The sequence below is a fragment of the Psittacula echo genome (assembly GCF_963264785.1).
Source record: "Psittacula echo genome assembly, chromosome: 7".
Classification (NCBI taxonomy): domain Eukaryota; kingdom Metazoa; phylum Chordata; class Aves; order Psittaciformes; family Psittacidae; genus Psittacula; species Psittacula echo.
Genome location: NC_137740.1, coordinates 53,455,097 through 53,476,061, shown reverse-complemented (window position 1 = coordinate 53,476,061; position 20,965 = coordinate 53,455,097). Strand labels below are relative to the sequence as shown.

Here is a 20,965-nt window from a genome sequence, read left to right as displayed (position 1 = left end):
TATGGTACATAATTTTTGCTATGCCAATCTTCCTAGAAAAGAAAGGGTAACTTCTAAATGAAGACAGTGAGATCGGATAATATGTGTGATGGTCCCTTCCAAGCCAAACCATTCTGTGTTTCTAGAATACATACATTTTTATACTCAGTAGATAACTTAAAATGTGGTCTGAATAGTGTATATCACCTGAATGAGGCTAGGGATACTATAAATGAATGAAGAATTTGAAACTATTTATGCCTTTTGGATTTCCTACAAATCATTTTCATAGATTGCCAATGCTTCAGATGTGCAAAGTATGCCGTATAAAAACAAGCAAACAAAGAAAGAAGATAAAATTGCACAACTATACATTTAGGGCTAAACAACTTTACATTGTGGTAACAGTGAAATATGTACTTATCCTTTTTCAACACAAATGTTTTGTAATGAAAGCAAATTTTGTTCTCTTTTTCAGAAGACAAAAAGTTATTCATTCATTGTGTAACATACACAAACCAGAAAACAGCATGCGTACTTTCTGTATGCAGATTTGTTTCAGCCAGAGCAAGTGTCTTTTCATTGCTTAATATAATGGCGTAATTCTTGGCCACATTTATCTATGATGCTTCCATGCAAAGAAGGTCTGTATGGCCTGAATGTTTTTTTGCATGTAGGTTAAGAACTGTCAGTTGGGAAGTAAAGAGGTATCTGCAGTAACCGAGGTAGAGGTCACAGTAAAGAAAAATTGCTTGAAAAGGAAGATCACAAGAGCATTTAACTTGAAAAGCTGAAGGATTATGTAGCATTACAAAGAGGGTGCGTGCAGGCAAGATTATTCTCTCATTTGCTGGAGCCTGCCTGCTTTGCTAGGCATCAGCCACTTCACCTTCACATTATGTAATAATTTAAAATTCCTCGCTTGTCATAGGATTTTTTTCTCTTCAGTAGCAAAAATGGAAAGTAACCATTTTAGAGGCAGATGCTATTGGTCAATACTGAGCACAAAAGAAATTTCATGAAAGAATTTAATTTTAATTTTTACAATGGTTGATGAATAAAATCTCAGCACATTTTCAGCAATGTATGTTTTAAAATTTTGAGACCTATGAAACATTCTAGGTGGCATAAGCATTTTCATGGGTTATGTTGTGTGCAGTTACCATTTTGCTGTACATTATTATTATTTTAATGTACAGTATCTGTGTGTTGAAGTGTTCAGTGTGTTCAGTAGGATGACTAATTCCATTTGTGCTGAATAGACTTGTTAAAAGGTAGGGCTGCCTTCTGTCACGCCATGCTTTCAGGCAGGCTGCAGGTAAGGTTGGACTACCATATTCTTACTGCAGTATATTGCTTTTTCAGAAAGAACAAAGTTTATGTTTGTTTATACTTATGAAGTTATTTTTGACATTATAGAATCTGTGAACCCTCAACAACGGAAAAATATCTAGGTCCTGGACAAGATTCATACAAGGTTTCACAAGTAGTAAATTCAGTTTCCAAAGTAGTGCTCTTGTTTTCCAGCTTTTTTCTCTTAGTGCTTGCTGCAGAATCATCTCTGGGCAAACAGAAGGTAGTATTAAAAATATAGCTCAAAGTAATTAATTCTGTGGAATAATGGATTTTTATCTTCCAAGATTCATTCCCGTTTTTGAGAGCCTTTTGCTGCACGTAATCTACTACTGTCTGGACACACCTTCATAGCTCATCTATAGTATCTGCCCAGTGTGAGTTGTTAGCTCCTCAGGGCAGGTACTTGTTTGAACAAATAGACATTTTAGAATGCCATGGCACCACATTAAAAGATGTGATAATTAACACAGGTTAATTTTCATACCATGTGCTATTATAACAAGGCAACACCTCATGTACTCCACTATTTAATTCATATACTAGAATTCTAGTTTACTCCATTTTAAAGAAAATAATGATGCTCCTTAGTTTTGAGGCAACATTATTTTAAAAATTTAGATCCCCAATTCACCTAATAAACAAAATGGAAATGATGAGAATTCATTGCTTTTTCAAAACAAATGAAAACTGTATTTTTGAAACCTAATTATCTTTATTCACATAATAAGACATTCAGCACTCAGCAATTTCTAGCATTTGTTCCAAGTGCTGAGATTCTTCTCAGTCTAGAATATTCCAAAATCCTTTCTCTTATAATAATAGCTGCCTATGTCACTGCAAGTAAGGACTAGTTGCCTGAATAAGTATTTGAAGTTAAAATTGCACCGAACACAGGAGCTTGTCTTTAATATTTTTGGAGGAAGACATGCTATGAAAGGGAAACCAAGGTCTTTCTGCAGAAGAAAAACAGTTTTCACTGTACTTTATCACAAAAATTGTGTGACTGACCATTGTAGTCAGTGACCTTCCTGGCTGTCGTCTGCTTTTTTCAGCACAGTGCTGGAGAGAGCCCTCTTTTTTGAGAGAGGACAAACTTCAGACACCAAAGTTTTAAATGCCAAGTACCTGGTTTTGAGTATAAGTGATAAGACATTATATCAGAATTGCACATTAAGTTTCTAGTATTTTAAACATAGTTTCTTGCATTTGCAATCCACAGTTTTCCACCTAGGGCATGTCCAGGTTTTTTAAATAAATGTGCTATTTTCTGTGTCACGCTTAAAAAACCAAAATTGACAGTGCAGCTGGAGCTTGTGGTACTTGATCTTTCTAGTATTTGGTATTTGACTTTCTGAAAATGGGTTCCTTTATTGCTGCAGTTACATATGGATGTACAAAACCAAGCATGTGTATTTTAAGAGAAGACTCCAGTGTCTGAATGATGCCTAGAACAGCTTCTGAAAACATTTGCTGTGCTAACAGGAATGAGTTGGCATGTGTATGTCAGTAGATTCTTTCTACAGTGTACTTAAATAATTTTCAGATTGCTTTTGTTCTGTTGTAACATTTTGTCCCCTGACTTCCCAAAATCTTCAGTTTCTTTTCCTTCTGTTCTGTTGAGGAACAAGAAGAAATTTAAACCTGAGCAATGAATCTGAGGGTGTTGTGAGCAGAACCACCCTTAAGGGCATGAGAGACAAATGGTCATCGGTCATCTAAATAATGATAGGTTCATTCCTTTCCCAAAAGGCAGCCCTTATGGCTTTGTCAGCTTTAAAAACATGGCTGTTGAGAAGCATTTCTGCAGTGCCTGTTTTTTCCTGAAAAGAGGCAAGCTTCCAAATTCCTTAAAATTAATGTCACGATGTGCCAAATGTCCCTGCTTAGGAGTTAAGAAAATGCCTTCTGTTATTTTTCTAAATAAAAATTTTGATTCTGAAACTTTAGTTTGGATCTGAATTTTCTTAGCTAAATTGCTTATTTCTGATCAAAATAAATGGTAGCTATACTTATAGGAGCACTAAGCTGAGCATTAATTTTGGTCTTGACTTGGAAGACCTGAAAGCTGCTGCTGAGAGGGGACTGTCCACTTAAGTGAGTGTCCAATTCCCAAGATTTTTACTAATGCTGCTCATATTGTTCCTAAGCATAGAGAGAGAATTATCCTCAAATATCTTTGTTAAAAAGACATTTGAGTTAAGTCAAATATGATGTTCAGAGCAGGAGAAGATGTCTATTTGTCTATACATTGTTCTTTTCGCAAAATAAACTACTGCAATGTAAAGAAAAAGAAAAAATCTATATAGAAATATTTTGCAAGTCACACAATTTCAAAAATGCAAACATGTAAAGTGAATAACATATCTAGACTTGTTTATTTTCCTTGTAATGAACTCCTGCTATGATCTGCCATGTAAGTCAAAAGTTCTGTGTGGATCTTAACTGGGGAACGGAGATACAGCTACTTAACAAGGTTTGGGTTTTTTTGCTGATGATCGGGTCTACAAAACCCAGAGAAGAAAAAGGACTTCCTGGTTTATGGTGTTTTTGTTTCTGATAACAAGTTGTTGATCAGATTGTTAGCAGACAGATTTTTCCTCCCACTCATCTTCATTTTAGTTGATGGTTGACCATTTTTGCAGAGGTGTCTGCCAAGAATACAACTTATATATGTAGCAGTGAAAAGAAGTGGTAGAAAAACTGAGACTCTGATAGAAGATTTGACAGGTATTAAAGGACTGGAGGGAACCCGAAATGTTGCTTCAATAATGTTTTTTTTAAGGAGGTACAAATGGTAGGAACAGTTGAAGTAGGACAGTCACAGAAAGAAGGGCTAGGTCTGTAACAAAAAACCCCAAACTCTTCAGTAGTAGTGTTTGTCCTGTATGACGACAGTCATTAAATCTTATGTTTCTGTGAAAGAGAAATGTGAATATTTATCAGATGTGGTTTGGAGGGCATTACAATTTTGTCAGCTAAATAACGAAATAATGGAGATTCCGCATCTCCCCCTTCCCTCTCTCTCCCTCGGCTAGATCTCTGTTTAGGGAGTAAAGCTCTGCCAGGGCTGCTTTACTTATATATCTAAAGAAGCAGAATCTTAAACAGCTAGTTAAGGCTCATGGTAGCTGTTAAATGGTTTAATAGTCAGCCTTCTGAAGTTTTTCGACTTGAAATTGAGTGAAACAGCAAACTCAGGGGTTGTGGTTAGTGATATTTATTTAATAGTACACAAAGACCAAACAGCTAAAGATAAGACAAACAAGTGAAATATTCAGAGCTGATTCATAGGTACTGTTAGCACTTCATCATCTTGCCTGAATGTAAGGCTAACAAGCAATATCTAAAATAGAACTTTTAATTATGATGACATAAAAAATAATTACTTAAGACAGGGACAATTGAAAGTTCAATATAAGTATCTGCTTTAAGGCATGTTAATGTACTTATTCGTTGTATTTATTTTGTCCAGTAGTAATTGTTTAAATCACTGACACCCTTTAAAGCGCACTTAAAAAACTGCTGGCGTATTCCATGTACACCAGTTCTGTAATATGTGTTGTAAGTCCTTGGCCTGAATTTAAAAAAAGAAAAGGCAAATGTCATTCAGTTGAGATTCTGGAAACAGTAAAATGTGGCCATGTCAAATATTCTAAAGTTCTGATGCTAATTGAAATGAAGTCAGGAGGCTTTCTTCCATTGTATTAGTGTATTTTAGATCAAGTTACAAATGTTTGGTGACTAGACTATATTTTTCCTAGAGAAAAAGAAAGTCTTTCTTCAAGTTTCATATTAACTAGGGATGGATTTTTTATGCAGACAAGGCTGTTTTGTATTTATATGCTAATGGTACATAGTATATTCACAAATTCACCTTTGAACCCTGCTCTCCTATACGCTATGTCATTATTCTGTATGTTAAAATAATCCATGCCCAATGCATTAACCATGTTCTCCGTTGCTTGGAAATAACAAATGCTGGAGTCAATTTTGACAGATAGAAGTCACCACAGGGCATGCATTCTGCATGTTATTTGCAAAAAATAACGTTTTTGAATTTCTGCATGAAACTGCGAGGGTCATTCAGTGCAATTGCTAAATGCAGAACTGCTGTAAGGGATACAAGTAATTTGTATGTTCTTATAATTTCATATGTAATGGGTGTTCTAACTTATGTACTATGCTAATTTTACAATATAACCTTTGATTCAGCTATGAGATTAAATACTCAAATGCATGACTTGGTTTATGAAAGGTTGTTTATTTGTTTGGTGTTTTTTTTTTTTGTGTATGTGGGGTTTTTTTGGGTTTTTTAAAAATTTTTGTTTGTTTTTTTCTTTTTTTAGATATATATACATATACATATATATATAGGTTTTTTTTGTAATGTAGCCAAATTGAGCATTTGTAAACCCTGACTGTAGTATGCTTTCTGTTTTTCTCAAGAGCTACAATTTAGATCGCCAATTTTTGTTAGGTCTGTGACCAAGAGCTTGGCTATGAAGACTTTTCTGGGAATCTAGGGGTTTTCTTGGTTTTCAAGTGAAGTATATTTCAGCCCTTCAATGGTGGAATAACTGTATCAGGTTGCTTTTTGATCTCAAGGTTGGAAACTGCCAGGCTGGTTTTGCATCTTTAAATTAGGTAGTTTCCTGACAAAAGCTGTCAGTCACGTGGAAATCTGACCTCCTAGAAGTCAATGGGATTTTTATCATTATGATAATGCATGGCTGAAATCTTGACCTTGTCCATTGTATTGGAATTTTATCTGCTTTTAAATGTACTCATGAATAACATTTTTGTGCCAGATAGGTTTCCAGTTTTCTGCAGTTGTCAGTACTGCAGCTGTGTACATATTAATGCAGTGTCTCTAATGTTTATCATACTTTACATTTTAGTCAGTAGTTCATAATGTTTCTGTCATGAAAAATCCATAATTACACTTAAAATGTTCCAGGTTTCTGTTACATGCCACTTTTTTTTTTTGGTTTTGTTGATTTGTTTTTGTCTGCGCTATTATATTACAGCAAGTACTCAGGATTCTTAATGTGTATATTTGTGGTGAATCCATGTGCCAATGAAGAATGAAATTTCAGGATAGACAAAGTATTCTAGATCTTGTCTGTCTGAACTTCAGTAAAGCACTTGGTATACTGCCTCAGAGAAATTGATCTGTTACGAGAGAAGGCTAAAAGGACTTGGCTCATTTGGCCTAGCAAAATGAAGGCTAAAGGGGGCATGATTGCTCTTTATAACTACATGCTGAAAATAAATGCAGACAAGGAAAAGAGCTATTCAGGCTGCTGCCTCTAGATGGGCTTAAGTTAGTCATAAACCAATTTACACTGGAAAGTAGAAGGTTCTAAATCTCGGAGATTAAAGTTCTAAAATAAAGAAATTAGTTTTAGGATAAGCTTGCTAAACAGCTGGAAGATTGTATGACCTGGTTCCTGTGATAAGCATGTATGGGACTTGATCTGTCCATACCCATATGCTTTGTATAGGTTAGGAAATGAAAGGCTGTCCAATTGATGTACACCATCTCACTGTTAATCTGCTAAACTGTTTCTGAGCTATTATTATAAAATCTGTAATTACACTGTGAAAAGGAAGTTGAGTATTCTGTTTAGAGCTTTTTGACTCTAACTCAATTTATTAACTTTTCTGTACTCCATTTATATCTTCTGTGCTATATGGTGATATAAGTGAAAGAAGACCACTTATACATAGAAAAGTAGCTGTTCCAGTGCAGGATATGTTTGTTTGATTGATTCAATGATGTAATTTAGTCTTTTGTTCCTGAAAAGAACTCATTTTTTAAAAATGTTTCAAATCATGTAAGGACAGGTCCTTTTGATGATATTTTTATACAATGGCTAAAACACACGAGTTGCACATTCACTGCTCTTGTATCTTTGATCAATACAGACTGTCTATGCATGTCTTGTATTGCTGATGTTGAAATTAATATATTCTCTGTGACTCAGACACTTTTATTGTTGGAGAGTGAATTTACTTTCAGTTGTTATACTTCGAGGTACAAAGAACTTTTCAGAATCTGAGTCAAATCTATTGTGTGCTTAGATAATTAGCACCAGAAATATTTTCCCTTGTTAATACATGTATCTTTGATCAGTGACTTGAAGCTAGTGCACAATATCATTACTAAAGTGGGTGAATTAATGAAATCACAATGTTATTCTGAATTATTGCAGTGTATGGGAATTCCAGTCATGTATCCTTGTTATTCTAGATGCTGATTTATGTGGGTCTGGTAATAGTGTGTATACATTGTGCTAGGCAGTGTGTATTCATAGCAAAGACAACACCAAGGGCAAAGAACTCCTAAGTAGACCTAAGACAACAATTGGATAAAAGTTGATAGTAAAATTCCTGTGGAAGAATAAGATTTGTTTGTTACCATAGTAGAGAGCAGCTGTAGCATAACAACACTGTAGATATTCCAGTTTCTGTAGGCATTATGGCAAAGAAGTTTAAAGAAGTTTAAAGAATGGATCTGAAGCAAGGTAATTAACTCTCTTAAAACTAATCCAAAAGCCTGTTTAAATGAATAGGATTATTTCTAGTGATATCAAGAGGCATTAGATCAACTCTTCCAACACTTCATCTACTGAGGGAATTTTGTAATCAAAATGCTGTAGGATTTTACCGAATTCAGCATATTGATTTATACACAAGTATTCTAGGAATGGTATGTTTTAACATGATTAATTCTGCATTACTTCTTGAAAAAGTCTGCTAGATGACACAACATAATATTTTTCCCATAATCTCTTGGCATGGATAATTATAATTAGTAATGAAATAGAAGGAAGAAGTTATTTTATGATTACTAATATCACCCTTATGTTAGCTATAAAAAAATCCCCAGGATTTCCACAGAAAAGTGCATGTGAGTGTTTCTTCATAATTTTTTGATGTTTTAAGTATATTGTTTTTCTGGTGTTTTAAGTATATTGTATCTGCACAATAAAAATTTGCTAAGCTAAATCACTGTTACAAGGTTTCATTACAGGAATAATCTTTTGTACATTTAGTTTTGAGTTAGAAGTGTGTCTCTAAGATGGGTGCATGCTTACAGTTTTTTTTATGATGTATACAGAGCTATCAGTTATGTTGCAATAAGGGAGTTTCCTTGCATTACGCCAAAGTTGCCAGCTTTGAGAAGATATTTGTGTGCAGCACTGCTTCTGTTTGCTGTGCAATAGATGCAACGTTTGTTAATGCTGAATCAGTATTTGAAAGCATGACAGCTTTCAGTTGAGAAATAAAGCAAAGTCTAGTGTTTACCGAAGTGAAATAAAGGCTTACTAATAATTAGGTGCTCATTTTAAGTATGCCAAATAACTTGAAGAAATAGTAAATGTTATGGTGTCATTTGGGTTGAGTAATATAAGAGCTGTATTATTTTGCTTAATGTTTCATTAGCACTTTGGATTAGTATTCTTAAATACAGAGACTAGCAATTATTGAAAGTGATCTCTTTTATGTTTCATACAATTTAAAGGAGATCATGGGCATTTGTATTTCTTGCCACCTAAATTACAGTAATGATCTTGCAACAGAAATGTCTTTTGTAGGCCTGCTGATCCTTTGTTGTTAATCCTGACCCTCCAGCAAGAAACTGGTTAAATATGGCATCGCAACTACTTTGACTTTGCATGTTTTCACTCTTACTTGTATTTATTGATATACATTATTACCAATCTTACTTAACTAAAAAGTTTCTGTTTAAGATCATGAATGGATATGCCCACTTAATTGTAGCAGTTTTTAACATCCAATGTGCAGTTAAAGCCACAGAAATGATTACATGAAGTTTTATTTAAACATGGAGGACAGTAATTAAAAATAGAGCTGTTGTGTTAAAACAGTGCTTTCCTTCGTAGTATGAAGAGTTGAAAAAATAATTTTCTAAAAGATTTTAAGTCTACTATGTTTGTTATGGAGTAGGTGCATACTTCGCTTGTTTTCAAGTATTCTAATAGTACAACAGTACACTTTTTAGTGCAGTAGTCTAGCTGTCCATAATGGCCTAAGTGGGTTTTTAAAAATGCCATTATAGTTATAAGAACATGGAGGTACAGCACCCACAGCTCTCTGTTCCAGCTGAAATCCAGCCCCATATTTGATATATACTGTGGAGACTCTTGGAGTGTCATTATAAACAGTGATTTAGTTCTTTATGCAATTTTTGGGGAAAATTTTGTGGAATGTTTGCTGTTTAAAAAAAAAAAGAAATCACAAATCAGAACTGAAATTGACCCAGGCTTTGCTCTGTGTGTCCAGAAACATTGTCAAAACATGAAAATTAAAAAAGTAAAAATTAAAAAATGTAGAAAAGGTCTTATGAGCAGCCTAGAAAGATTGTTATTTTTTATTCTCTCGAACCCCTTCACGTCAGAGTGGGCTTTTTGGTAATAGTTGTCTAAAGCTTATGAGGTTATCCATATTGGTTTTTTTAATATTAGGTCATCATAATTTTTGCCTTGACCTTCAAAGATAGCCTTAATGTATGAACCTTATGTATATCCAGGGGTGTGTGTGTAGAGGAAAGAGGCTCCATAGACATGAAATCAACTTTGCCCCAAGAAGAAGGGGAGGACAAAGTTGTTATTTTTAGTAGCTCTTTCCTATTATGTTGTATGTGGTATAGTACTAAGGCATTGCCTTAGTGCTTTAGTTATATTGAAGACATAGTGTCTCTTTGTTGATTGCTTTTGTGGTCTTCAGATTTTATAAGTTGTCATTAAAAACATATAGTGACTTAGGTTTTGTTTGTTTGTTTGTTCAGGTTTACCGAAAATGCAAGTAATTCGAAACTACAATGGAATACCACAGCCAGCGACACAAGATGGTCCACCATTGCATATTCAGATTGGTGACACTATTGAACTAATAAGAGGAGATGCACATAGCTTATTTTGGCAGGTATTGTATCATTTATCAAATGGCTATGTTCTGTTAGTCCCAGATATTAAATTCTTACTGATATGTTGCTCTTGCAACTTTTTTCCTTTTTGAATAACAAAAGAATATCTTTGTGTTTTACCCAAAATAAATATCTAATACAGCTGTTTTGACTTTTAAAATGTCAGTAGTTCCTATGTTGTGCAAAGCTTTATTCTTGCAGACTTTAAATAAAATTTATGGTGATAAGTCTGCAAGAACATGGCACTGGTAACAATCCATCTAGTGAAATTATAAAAATTAAGGAGAACATCTGGCACATAAACAGCGAAGTCCTGTGAATTCTCAGTCACTGCTTCTTTAACATAGCAGAGCTAAAATCTATATACGCAAAACTCAGTTATAAATATTAGATTTATGGTGGAGAGAAATAGCTCCGCAAAACAAAACAACACCTAAATGTCTTGATAACCTCAGTTAATTTAAGCACATTTTTTATGTATATGGGAAACGTATATTCTATTGATGATACAATTCAGTACCAAGTGATTCGCATACCACTGTTACTGAAATTTCTTTTTAACAAACAACTATAAACAGATTCAAAATACTGTCTTGCATTCACTTTAAAGATAAATGCCTAAAACATATCTAATTTTTCTTGGTTGTTTTCTTGATTGTTTTCTTAATTGTTCGTGCTGGAGTCCTGCATACTACTGATATTATTGGATAAATGGAAACAGAGCTAAATAGAAGGACTTTAAGGATAGTAATAGAAAAACAACTGGGAAGCATTTGTTGTTGTTTTGATTTGTTGTTCATGTGTTTGTCATTTTTCTTTGAGCTATTATAAGTTAATGAATGTAATATTTTACATAACAATAGACTTGTTTTATCTAGTTAAAAATATGTAAATAGCGCCCCAAAGACCTCCCCAAAACAACCCCAAACATTCCAAACCCTACAATCAAACAAAGCAACAGCCTCCCCATGGCAAGGTCTTGGCTTCTGATCCAGAGAAGCATTTAAGCACACTCTTGGTTTGGTACTGGCTAGAATTTAATAATTTGACTAATATGTGTAGTACTAGCCAGAATTATGGGCATCTTATGAGATTCTAATGCTGTGTTCGTATATATCTGTCAACTTAATCTACTGGAATTTGTCTTAGATGTTGTTTGTACCTGTCATGCTAAAGAATTTAGCTAGAATCTCACTGTGTTTAACTAGCAGAAACCAGAAAGTGCGTGAGGCTTTTTCCCCAGAAGCCTTTGTAATAGATTAGAATCTTAATGAAAATTGTCATCCCCATTAGCATCATTCAGGGAATTTTGTTTTCTCACAAGCTGTCTTGTCACAAACTGCTTAATACAGATTTTCTTAAGCCTCGTAACGACATCTGCATTTTAAAATGTACATTAAGAAGAAAATCTGCAAAACTATTTGTATTAAAATATCTAATTTTTATTCAAGAGGCATTTTAAACTAATTTACAGCTGATCTGCAAGACTAATACTAGAATGGATTTTTAAGTTGACTGTCACTCAGTTTAGAAAATCAAATGCTTATAATAGATAAGTATGTGTGGTTAAGTACAATTTTCTCATTCATTACAGTACATCAAATAAACACCACAAATTACTAAGCAAGGCTTAAGATGTAGCTTAAGTGTGATCGATGTATTTTCAGAGACTTTAACATATTTCATTTAGTGGCTGGTCTTACAGACTGCAATATTGCTTGTTATTCAGATAAAATTAGTATTGTAAATAAGTATTACTTTGATGGAGACTGTGTCAGAGCTCTGCTTATAAGCTATGTCTGTACTTCAGAGGAATTCATGTTTTGGGAATAAATAGGATACATGGATGCGAAGGGTAACCTGTATTCAGGCAGATAATGGAAAAGAGGGCAAGGAGGTTTTGCTGAACACAAGTTCAGATCTATAACACTCTCACTGGTTTGACCATATTTATTTATTTTTTAATATCATTGCTATTTTGCATTCTATAGCTTGAACACCGCTTAACTACTTTTCTCTCTCCTCTGCCTCCTCTGCACTTCTCTGTGAATTTGGTTAAAATGGCAGTTACTGGGGTTACTAGCTGTGTGTGAGAAATTGCATAATGATCTCCCTAGGAAAATGATGCACTCATTTATTGTGCTTAGGGTATCACAATCAAAGATGGTTTTCTTTCTTTCATAAATCCTCAACAGCTCCGCACTGTTTGAAATCACTGAATTGTTTTGTGGGGTGACACTAGGGTACAATTACACGCTTAGTGTTACAGGAAAAAAATGAACTAAAACCCCAAAGAAATTCCATGTCTATTCCTGAAGCATTTTTCCCCTTTTAAATTTTTTTATTGCAGGTATGCCATATAAAAAAACCCCAAACAGCAATTTTCAAGGTTACAATGCTTGTGAAGTACTCATTCTTATTCTAATCACCAAATGCTCATAGAATATTATGTTTACAGTTAGTAAATTAAATAAATGAAGTTTAGGCATTCATGTGCTTTTAAATATCTGTGCTGCACTTTTTTCTTGTCAAAATATACATTTTGATGCTTCATTTTATGTAAGTGTTCAGAAATTTTAGCTATGCGCTCTCTTCTGCTCTGCTCTGAAAAACGTGTTTAGCCAAAGATATTTCTATTTTGCTGTTCTGTCTGTCTGAGGGACGTACTCTTCAGGGGACCTTGGTGGTGAATTGTGAGCCGCTGAGGTCATTTTTGGCCTTTAGAATCCCAGAGTAAATTGGTGGTCTTGCAACTTTGGGCAGCAGTTGTGTTGCTTAAAAGGCTTGGTTTAGGCCATGCTGGATGCATCTCTGTAGCTGGTCTCCCAGTTACGGGAGCGTATAAGAACATATTCACTTTTTCTCCCTGCTATGCAAAAGATGTGGACAGGCTGGACAGTGTCCAGAGAAAGGCCATAAAAATGATCAAAGCACTGGGAAGCCTGCTGTATGAGGAAAGGCTGAGAGAATGTGGTTTGTTCAGCCTAGATAAGAGAAGGCTCAGAGGAGATGTCACCACCATGTCAGTATTGAAAGGGTGGCTACAACGAAGGTGGAGACTCCCTTTTTACAAAGATTCACTTGGAAAAGATAAGTGGTGATGGCCACAAGTTAGTCCCGGGGAGAGCCCTGCTGGACACGGGGAAAATTTTTCACAATGAAAATAATCAGCCACTGGAATAATCTCCTAGGGAAATGGTGGATTCCCCAAGACTGGTGACTTTTAAGGTTTGGGTGGGCAAGTTGCTGGGACATCTAGTCTAGGTCACGCTTTGCCAGGAAAGGTTGGACCAGATGATCCTTGACATCCCTTCCAACCTGGTATTCTATGATTCTGTGCTGTGAATACCTCATAGACAGGGAGTAAATCTTTAATTCTGTTAATATTCTTGTGCCCATGTGATTTCCTGTGATTTGTATCATTTATGGAAACCCTTAACTATAGAACTTTGTGTCTGAATTGGTTCATGGATTATTAGCATAAGTTCCCATTGGAGTTAGCATGATTTCTCAGGTGTTGCAACTGCTGCTCCATGGTGGTGTAGTCATTTTGGGAATCTGTAATATTGCAGTGTGGCAGCTTTCACTAGAATGATGCCAACTGAGATGGAAGTAACTTGAAAGGAGATAATCAATGTTAATGAAGATACCTGACACAGGCAGACATTGACAGAACTGGGAACTGCAAACCAGGCTCTGAGCTCCCTTCTTGAATCTCATCTCTCAGACCTTTCAGGTTTATCAGTTATAATTAATACCTAATTGTATATCTATTAAAAAACCCCCAAACAACCAACAAAAAACTCCTAACAACAAAACCCACACAACTCTTAAGTAACGCTTTATTGAAACAATATTGTATTTTGTATACTCTTTATACCTTTATTGTCCTAAATCCTTGTGCATGTATTGTTATTTACTATTAACCCCCATGATGTTTCAAAAATTAAAATTGGTATATGTGTGTGGTTTTTCTCTAGGGCAGAAATCTAACAACAGGAGAGCTTGGATTCTTCCCAAGTGATGCAGTAAAGCCTAGCCCATGTGTAAGTACAGTTGTTTAATTCTGTTTTTCATCTTATAGAAAAAATGTCTAGTTCATACCATTGCTTTGTAATCTTACCTTATGAAAATCATATGGTTTCTAGTTACTTTGTGTTTTCATGGTATGTTCAATATTGCTTAAAATAAAGCATTCCAAAACTTTCAGTTGTTAGATTTAAATAGGACACGTCAGAAAACATGTTTGAGAAGCAGATTTGTCTTTTGGGAATATTAATAAATGGAACCGTCTGAAGAGTTTCCAGAGTATAGAACAACACATTTTATGTGAAAGTGCACTTTCTTCTTTCACTAGCAGTAAGGTGAGAATGCTGTGATTCTAATCTATTCCCCAGTCACTTTGGGTTAAAGAGAGGGATTACACTGTAAGTAGTGAGTTGAAAAATGCATAAAACCAATATAAAACTTTGAATTCAGGTGGCTCAAACAATTTTTTCCTCTTTAGGTTCTTATCTGCCTTTATTTCACACAAGGGTATTCTCAATCTAGAAAAGTTAAGGATATAACAATCAGAAAAATTATTTAATCATGTATACTCAGGAATTTTGTGTACATATGTGATGGTGCCTTAGTATACTGTATACTTGCTCCTTCGTTCTCTCTATAACACTGTGCATCATATTGTGTCCCTTCATTGAGGTTGATGTAAACTAATAAACCTAGTGATGAATCATATTCCTTACTTTGCTTTAAGGCAGCTTTTTAACTTCTTTTAACTTGATTCACAACCGTTTGGCTTTATTAATAGAATTGTTTTCATTACAACATCAAAATAGGCCACTTAAATGGTTTTTAAGCAGGTGGAATCAGCTGTTAGTGGCTGCATTTTGATATGCCTTTAAGGCTTATATTGTGCCTTTGGTTCTGAAACAAATATACATATGATTCGAAACACTATAAATACATCGGTGTATCTTGAGTCATCTTTAGTCATTTCAGAGTTTTGAAGAGCGACACACAGAGTATTTGTATGTTTGGGTATGAGAGCAGGTCTAGAATAAAGACAAAAATGTCATGTGAACTTAGCTGTTCCCTCTCCATCCCTTGTTTATTGAAGAAGTTGTTGATTTCCTGTACCATGGTGTCACTGTCCTGGACACAGGCAGTAGCTCCTATGTCTTTCTGTTAGGTTCTCGGAGCCACCCAGTCAGTCATTTTATAGTATCATTGATAGCAACAGTAGCAACATTTTAGGAACCACCACTGTACTTAAAAGTAGAGGAAGCAGGATATTCAAAGCTAGGAAAAATACTACTAGGGTGTTGTGAAGGTTGCTTTCTAGTGATAAAGCTTTCTGCAAAATTTAAAATATACTATTTAGAGGACTATTGGAAATAATAGTTTTACAGAATGAATAAATATTATTCATGAAATGTTTCCAACTAGTGTTATGATCAGAACAAAAAGATAAATTGAAGCTTCACCACTGTTAACGTGGAAGGATAAATATAAACATCTTATTATGATAAATGATGCAGTTGAAGATACTGAAACATCAATCAGGTTTTAAACATACTATAACTCTTACTGTTATTATTAAGTCTAACAGTCTTTACAACCAGCTGATATAAAAATGCCCAGAAACAGCATAAAATCCATACATCAAAAGACTTTAGGAATGAATATTGAATGAAAAACTGCTGAGCTTCAGAATATCTATATTCCAGACTTATCACAGATGTACCTATAAACAATTTTTTCCTCTTTGCAATAAGTAGTGTATGTCAGCAGACATTTTATGCATCAGCTGAGTAATAATCTGGTTCTTCTAGCTTTCCTTCAGTTTTCTCATTTCTATAGAGCTAACGGATACATAGCACAGTATGAGCCAAGAAAATGAAACAACATTTGATATTTATCTATATATAGATATCTGTCCATTAAAAATTAGTGAAAAGGGCTACTCATCTATTGTTTAAGTGCTCTGGAAGATTGACTTAAAACATCTTTGATTTTTTATATCCTTTCCAACATAGTAAGACCACTTGAAAAACTAAGGGTTTTTTTTCTTTTTTTTTGGTATTTTTTGGGGGGTTTTGGGGGTTTTTTTGTTCTTTTTAACTATTCTGTCTTCTCCTGCTGCTGACAGAATGCATGTTACTTAATTAGTCTTATGGGGGATAGTATAAATCATTAAAGGTGCAGTTCCTCTGTAGATGAAATGTTTTATTGACATATCTTACAGCATGTAATGACTCCGTAAATGCCTAGTTGGCCTTGAAACATCTGATTTGGTTGCTTCACTAAAACATTTCTCATAGGAATTCTTTGTTAGTCTATTCATAATATGTTAACTTTTTCTAGATCTTGCCATTAGAAGTGGAGGTGCCCAACTACCATCGCTGGTGTATTTTTTGAATGTAGACACAGAAAAACTTCTCACAGTTCTATTAAGTAAAAAAATCCAACCTGTCACAGCAGAGAAGAGTTAAAATAATCTGCATTGCTTTCAGAACATATGGAATGTTTACCTTTTATTATAACTTCCTTCAGAAGAAAAGAGACTTGCAGACTTATTAGATCATCTGTTTCTTTTAACTTGTTTCATCTGGATATTGACAATTAAGTCAATGCTATCTAATTTGTGTTGATTAGAAAAAAAATCTTGATCTTCATTCTCTTTATCTTTTTATGTCTTAGGTTCCTAAGCCAGTAGACTACTCTTCACAGCTGTGGTGAGTCCCTGTCTAGTCTTACAAGAGTCAGTTTGAAAGAAGCAGTTACAGAAAGACAATTGTATTTATTACAGTTTAATTTGTATTGGTTTAATTTTTCTAGGCTTTTAAAAGCAACACCATGAATTGCTTATTGGCATTTCTGATGTAATATAGTACTTAAAGATTCTGACATTTTGTTTACAAGTCTGTAGATGTGCAGCCTAAGTCCCAGAGGTCTGAAACAGAATAAGAGATGAGTATAATATGAAGTATGCAAGTAGATCTTAAATGTTAAGTGATTAAAGAGAAGGAATAATGTTAAACACATCTTGTGTGGTAAATAATTCTGCATTCCCTTTTTTTTCAAGGGGATGGGACATACAAATGTGGAGGTAAAGGAAAAGAGTGTAACAAAACTACTGCCACTGTTGGTCTGGGGCTTCAGTAGTGTGTGAACTCTCTATCAGAATTCAGCTCACTTCTTGAACAGACATGGTTGGTAATGCTGAGAGAACAGAATAAGCATCACCTGCTTTCACTGTTTTTAATGCTTTGTCATTTAGACATGACTTCTGATTTCCTTTAGTTTGCCAAAATCAGAATTGGAACTAATCAATTACAGATTTTTTTTTTTTTTAATAGCAAGCCAAATAGAATGTTTAATATGTAAAATTGGTATTTTTAAATTAAATCTGCTCTATTTAATTTTTTTTTAAAGAGAAAGCATATCATTTGGATCAGTCTTTATCTTTTAAGAATTTGTAAGTCTTTACCGAAAAGTGACTTTAGGATGAAAATTGCTACGCTGTAACAAATCATGTATTTCATGATAAGCTTCAAAATGCATGTTTCCTGGTGTGTTTCAAAAAATAACTATTATAACTCTCTTGTAATTGGTAGTCTAGTGTGAACTTTTACATAGTAATCATCTGTGATGTTGACTGCCTTTGGACTACTTTGTAAAATTGTAAAATAAGCATAATATCCCTGGAAACCAGGTCACTTCCCTCAATTAGCAGTTTATCCTCTAGTTTTGCAAGTGAATGTCTCCTGACAACATCTCATGAAGTCCTACCAAGCCAGCAAAGCACAGCAAAGGCATAAATCTGCTTATGCAATCAGGTTGCAGAATTATTGACTTACTTGTCGTACTTTTCAACTCTTAGTATCAGCTTTCTCAAACTTGCGTCTATTAAGACTTTATTGTTGTTGTTTCTTGTGTACGTTCAGTCTACCCATTGCGCTTAGCCTTTAGAGGTTATGAATAATTATGAAACCAAATAAAATAGTGTGTTTGTACAAATGCCAAATTTTTACATGGGTCTTTTTTATGTTTGACCTAATCAATTGCTGAAGGCAGATTCTCCAACTCTGTTGAGATAAATCCCAATAGATCTGAGGGAGGTTCAAAGGTTCTGGACCAGTGTTTATTGTTTCACTTGCAACACATGATTCAGAAGAAGACTTGGCTTTATGAGCTATTCAAGGTGGTAGTCATTCAGCTAATGGTCAGGCTCAAGTACTTTTCTTACCAGGCACTGTGTTCACCATGTGCGCAAATACTTTTCTAATTAAGGATTCTACCCCGCCACTCCCTGCCATGCAGATTTTTCTTAACCTTTTATTCTTCAGTCAAAGATCTGGAAGTGGTGTTCAGTTGCAGCTGATGTATTTTTAGGTCCCCATCATATGCAGTATACTGGGACTTTGCATTGCCTATTTGATAGACCTTTCCTTATAGATTAAAAAAAAAATATAGGTAGTTTTTGTTATTCTGTGTTACAGGTTCGCAGGAGCAATGGAAAGATTGCAAGCAGAAAGTGAACTTATTAACAGAGTAAATAGCACTTACCTGGTACGGCACAGGACCAAGGAGTCAGGAGAATATGCAATTAGTATTAAGTAAGTGGAACAAGATCTCCTACAGCAAGTTATCCTGTTCACATTTATGTCTAGGTAATATTTGAAATAAATAAGGAAAATAAAACTCTGTTTCAATTTGTAGAATTATACAGAGGATTAAGAGTTACTAAAAGAAAACTGAAGTTGCTGACAAAAATGCCCAGGATTTACAGCAGGAAGGTAGCAATGGTTTTATAATGCTGGTGTAGCAAAATGGTCTACAAAAATAATGATCTAGTATATTTGGTAAGAGTAGGCAAGTGTTTGGAGTGTAATGTAATCTGCTTCTCTGAAGTGAATAAGAATGTTTCATTGACTTCAGTGAGAACTCGTGAAAGCCCTTTGCATCTCAGACGTTACAGTAAAATGTGAGTTCATAAATTCTGTGGATGCAAATTATTGCAAGGATCCTGTTGGCTTTTGTGTGATTTCTCACCATGAATATAAAAGTAAGAAATATATAGGAATTCCTAAATAGAATGAGCAGTTAGTTGTGACTTTTTTTCAGAATGCAGATTACCTCTTCAGCCGTCCTTTAATAAATATATTTGGTTAATTAGATGTCAACTTTGCTTTGGCACAGACATACATTTTATCTCCAGAATTTATTTGTGCGGTGTTATTGAGGCATGCCCTCAGGTAATTATTGATTGCATCTGATTAAAAACACATTTATATTCATAAGTTATTCATGGCCCACAGGTACAATAATGAAGTGAAGCACATCAAGATTTTAACAAGAGATGGCTTTTTCCACATTGCAGAAAACAGAAAATTTAAAAATTTAATGGTAAGCATTGATTAGGTTTCTAAAAAAGTGTGATTTTCTATGTAGATGTTGCTGTTAGTGAGAGCTACTTTAGTTTGTGAAATTACAAAAGGCTGTGAGAGATTTGAATTGTGTCCATACCTGCTAATAGAATAATTTTTGGTAGTTATGATTCCAAGTGATAGTAATATGTGTTTAAAACTACATACTAACTACTGGACTGTGTCCCTTGCAGTGATGTGAAAGACAGGAGGAATTTGAATCCTATGCATCAGCCCATTATGGAGTTAGGCTGAATCTTGAAAGGAGAATTTGATGTCTTTGGCAATTTTCTCTATAAAGTAAGGATCCCTAAAAGTAGCTAGGTGAAGGTTCCTTCCTTGCCTAGCACATGTACATGTGTACTGCTGAACATCATGATGCTTACAGATGTGAAAGTTCAGAGAGAGAAGTGTCTAAGGTAGAACTGTGTCAGAGAGCCCAGAAAAACTCAGGGGAGACTAGTCTTCCTGCTCCTGATGCACCAGGCAATGAGAAGCAGCTAGAGAATGGGGCTGTCTAAACTGCTAGTAGCTCAGAAATCCTTGTTGGAATGATAGTAATTTGGAGTCAATATCAGTGAGTCTGAATTAAAGCAACTCTGTGGCTACTTCAAAATTAATACTCTGTGGCAGCAAACTGCTCACACACAAAACATAGGCTCTTGTTAGCTTTCATTCCAACTATAGGAATAATTTATTTCTGGAAATCAGTTTTCAATGTTATGTCAGAGTCATGATGTGCTGGTAAGAAAATCCTTTTTTCTTTTTTTTTCTTTTCTTTTTTTTTTTGGTAACTTTAATTTGAAATAATCTCTTGATAGCTTATTATGCTCAGACAAGACTCATAAATACAAGGTGTCTGAATGCCGTGGTTTAAACCCAGTCAGCAACACAGTCTCTCTCTCATTCCCCCGCTTCTTTCCCTCCCCCTACTCCCGGAGGGATGGGAAGGAGAATCAAAAGAATGTAACTCCCACGGGTTGAGATAAGAACAGGTTCGTAACTAAGGTATAACACAAATCACTACTGCTACCACCAATAATAATAATGATAAAGGAAATAACAAGGGAAGAGAATACAACACCTCACGACCCGTCGACCGATATCTCGCCCCCACCCAGCAGTGAACTAGCCCTTCTGGGTAATTCCTAGTTTACATCCTCGGCATGATGTGCTGTGGTATGGAATACCTCTTTGGCTAGTTTGGGTCAGGTGTCCTGTCTCTGCTTCCTCCCGGCTTCCCCTC

At 34.9% G+C, this 20,965-nt stretch overlaps 1 protein-coding gene across 2 annotated transcripts in view; it reads left to right on the top strand.

The window, feature by feature from the left end:
- Positions 1–20,965, top strand: part of VAV3 (vav guanine nucleotide exchange factor 3) — a 165,295-nt gene that overhangs the window by 125,881 nt on the left and 18,449 nt on the right. For both annotated transcript variants that reach the window (XM_080622914.1, XM_080622913.1), the window contains 5 exons: positions 10,151–10,287; positions 14,269–14,334; positions 16,991–17,025; positions 18,793–18,909; positions 19,612–19,699. In XM_080622914.1, coding sequence (XP_080479040.1) covers positions 10,151–10,287; positions 14,269–14,334; positions 16,991–17,025; positions 18,793–18,909; positions 19,612–19,699 — 443 coding nt within the window. The remainder of the gene's footprint in view (positions 1–10,150; positions 10,288–14,268; positions 14,335–16,990; positions 17,026–18,792; positions 18,910–19,611; positions 19,700–20,965) is intronic.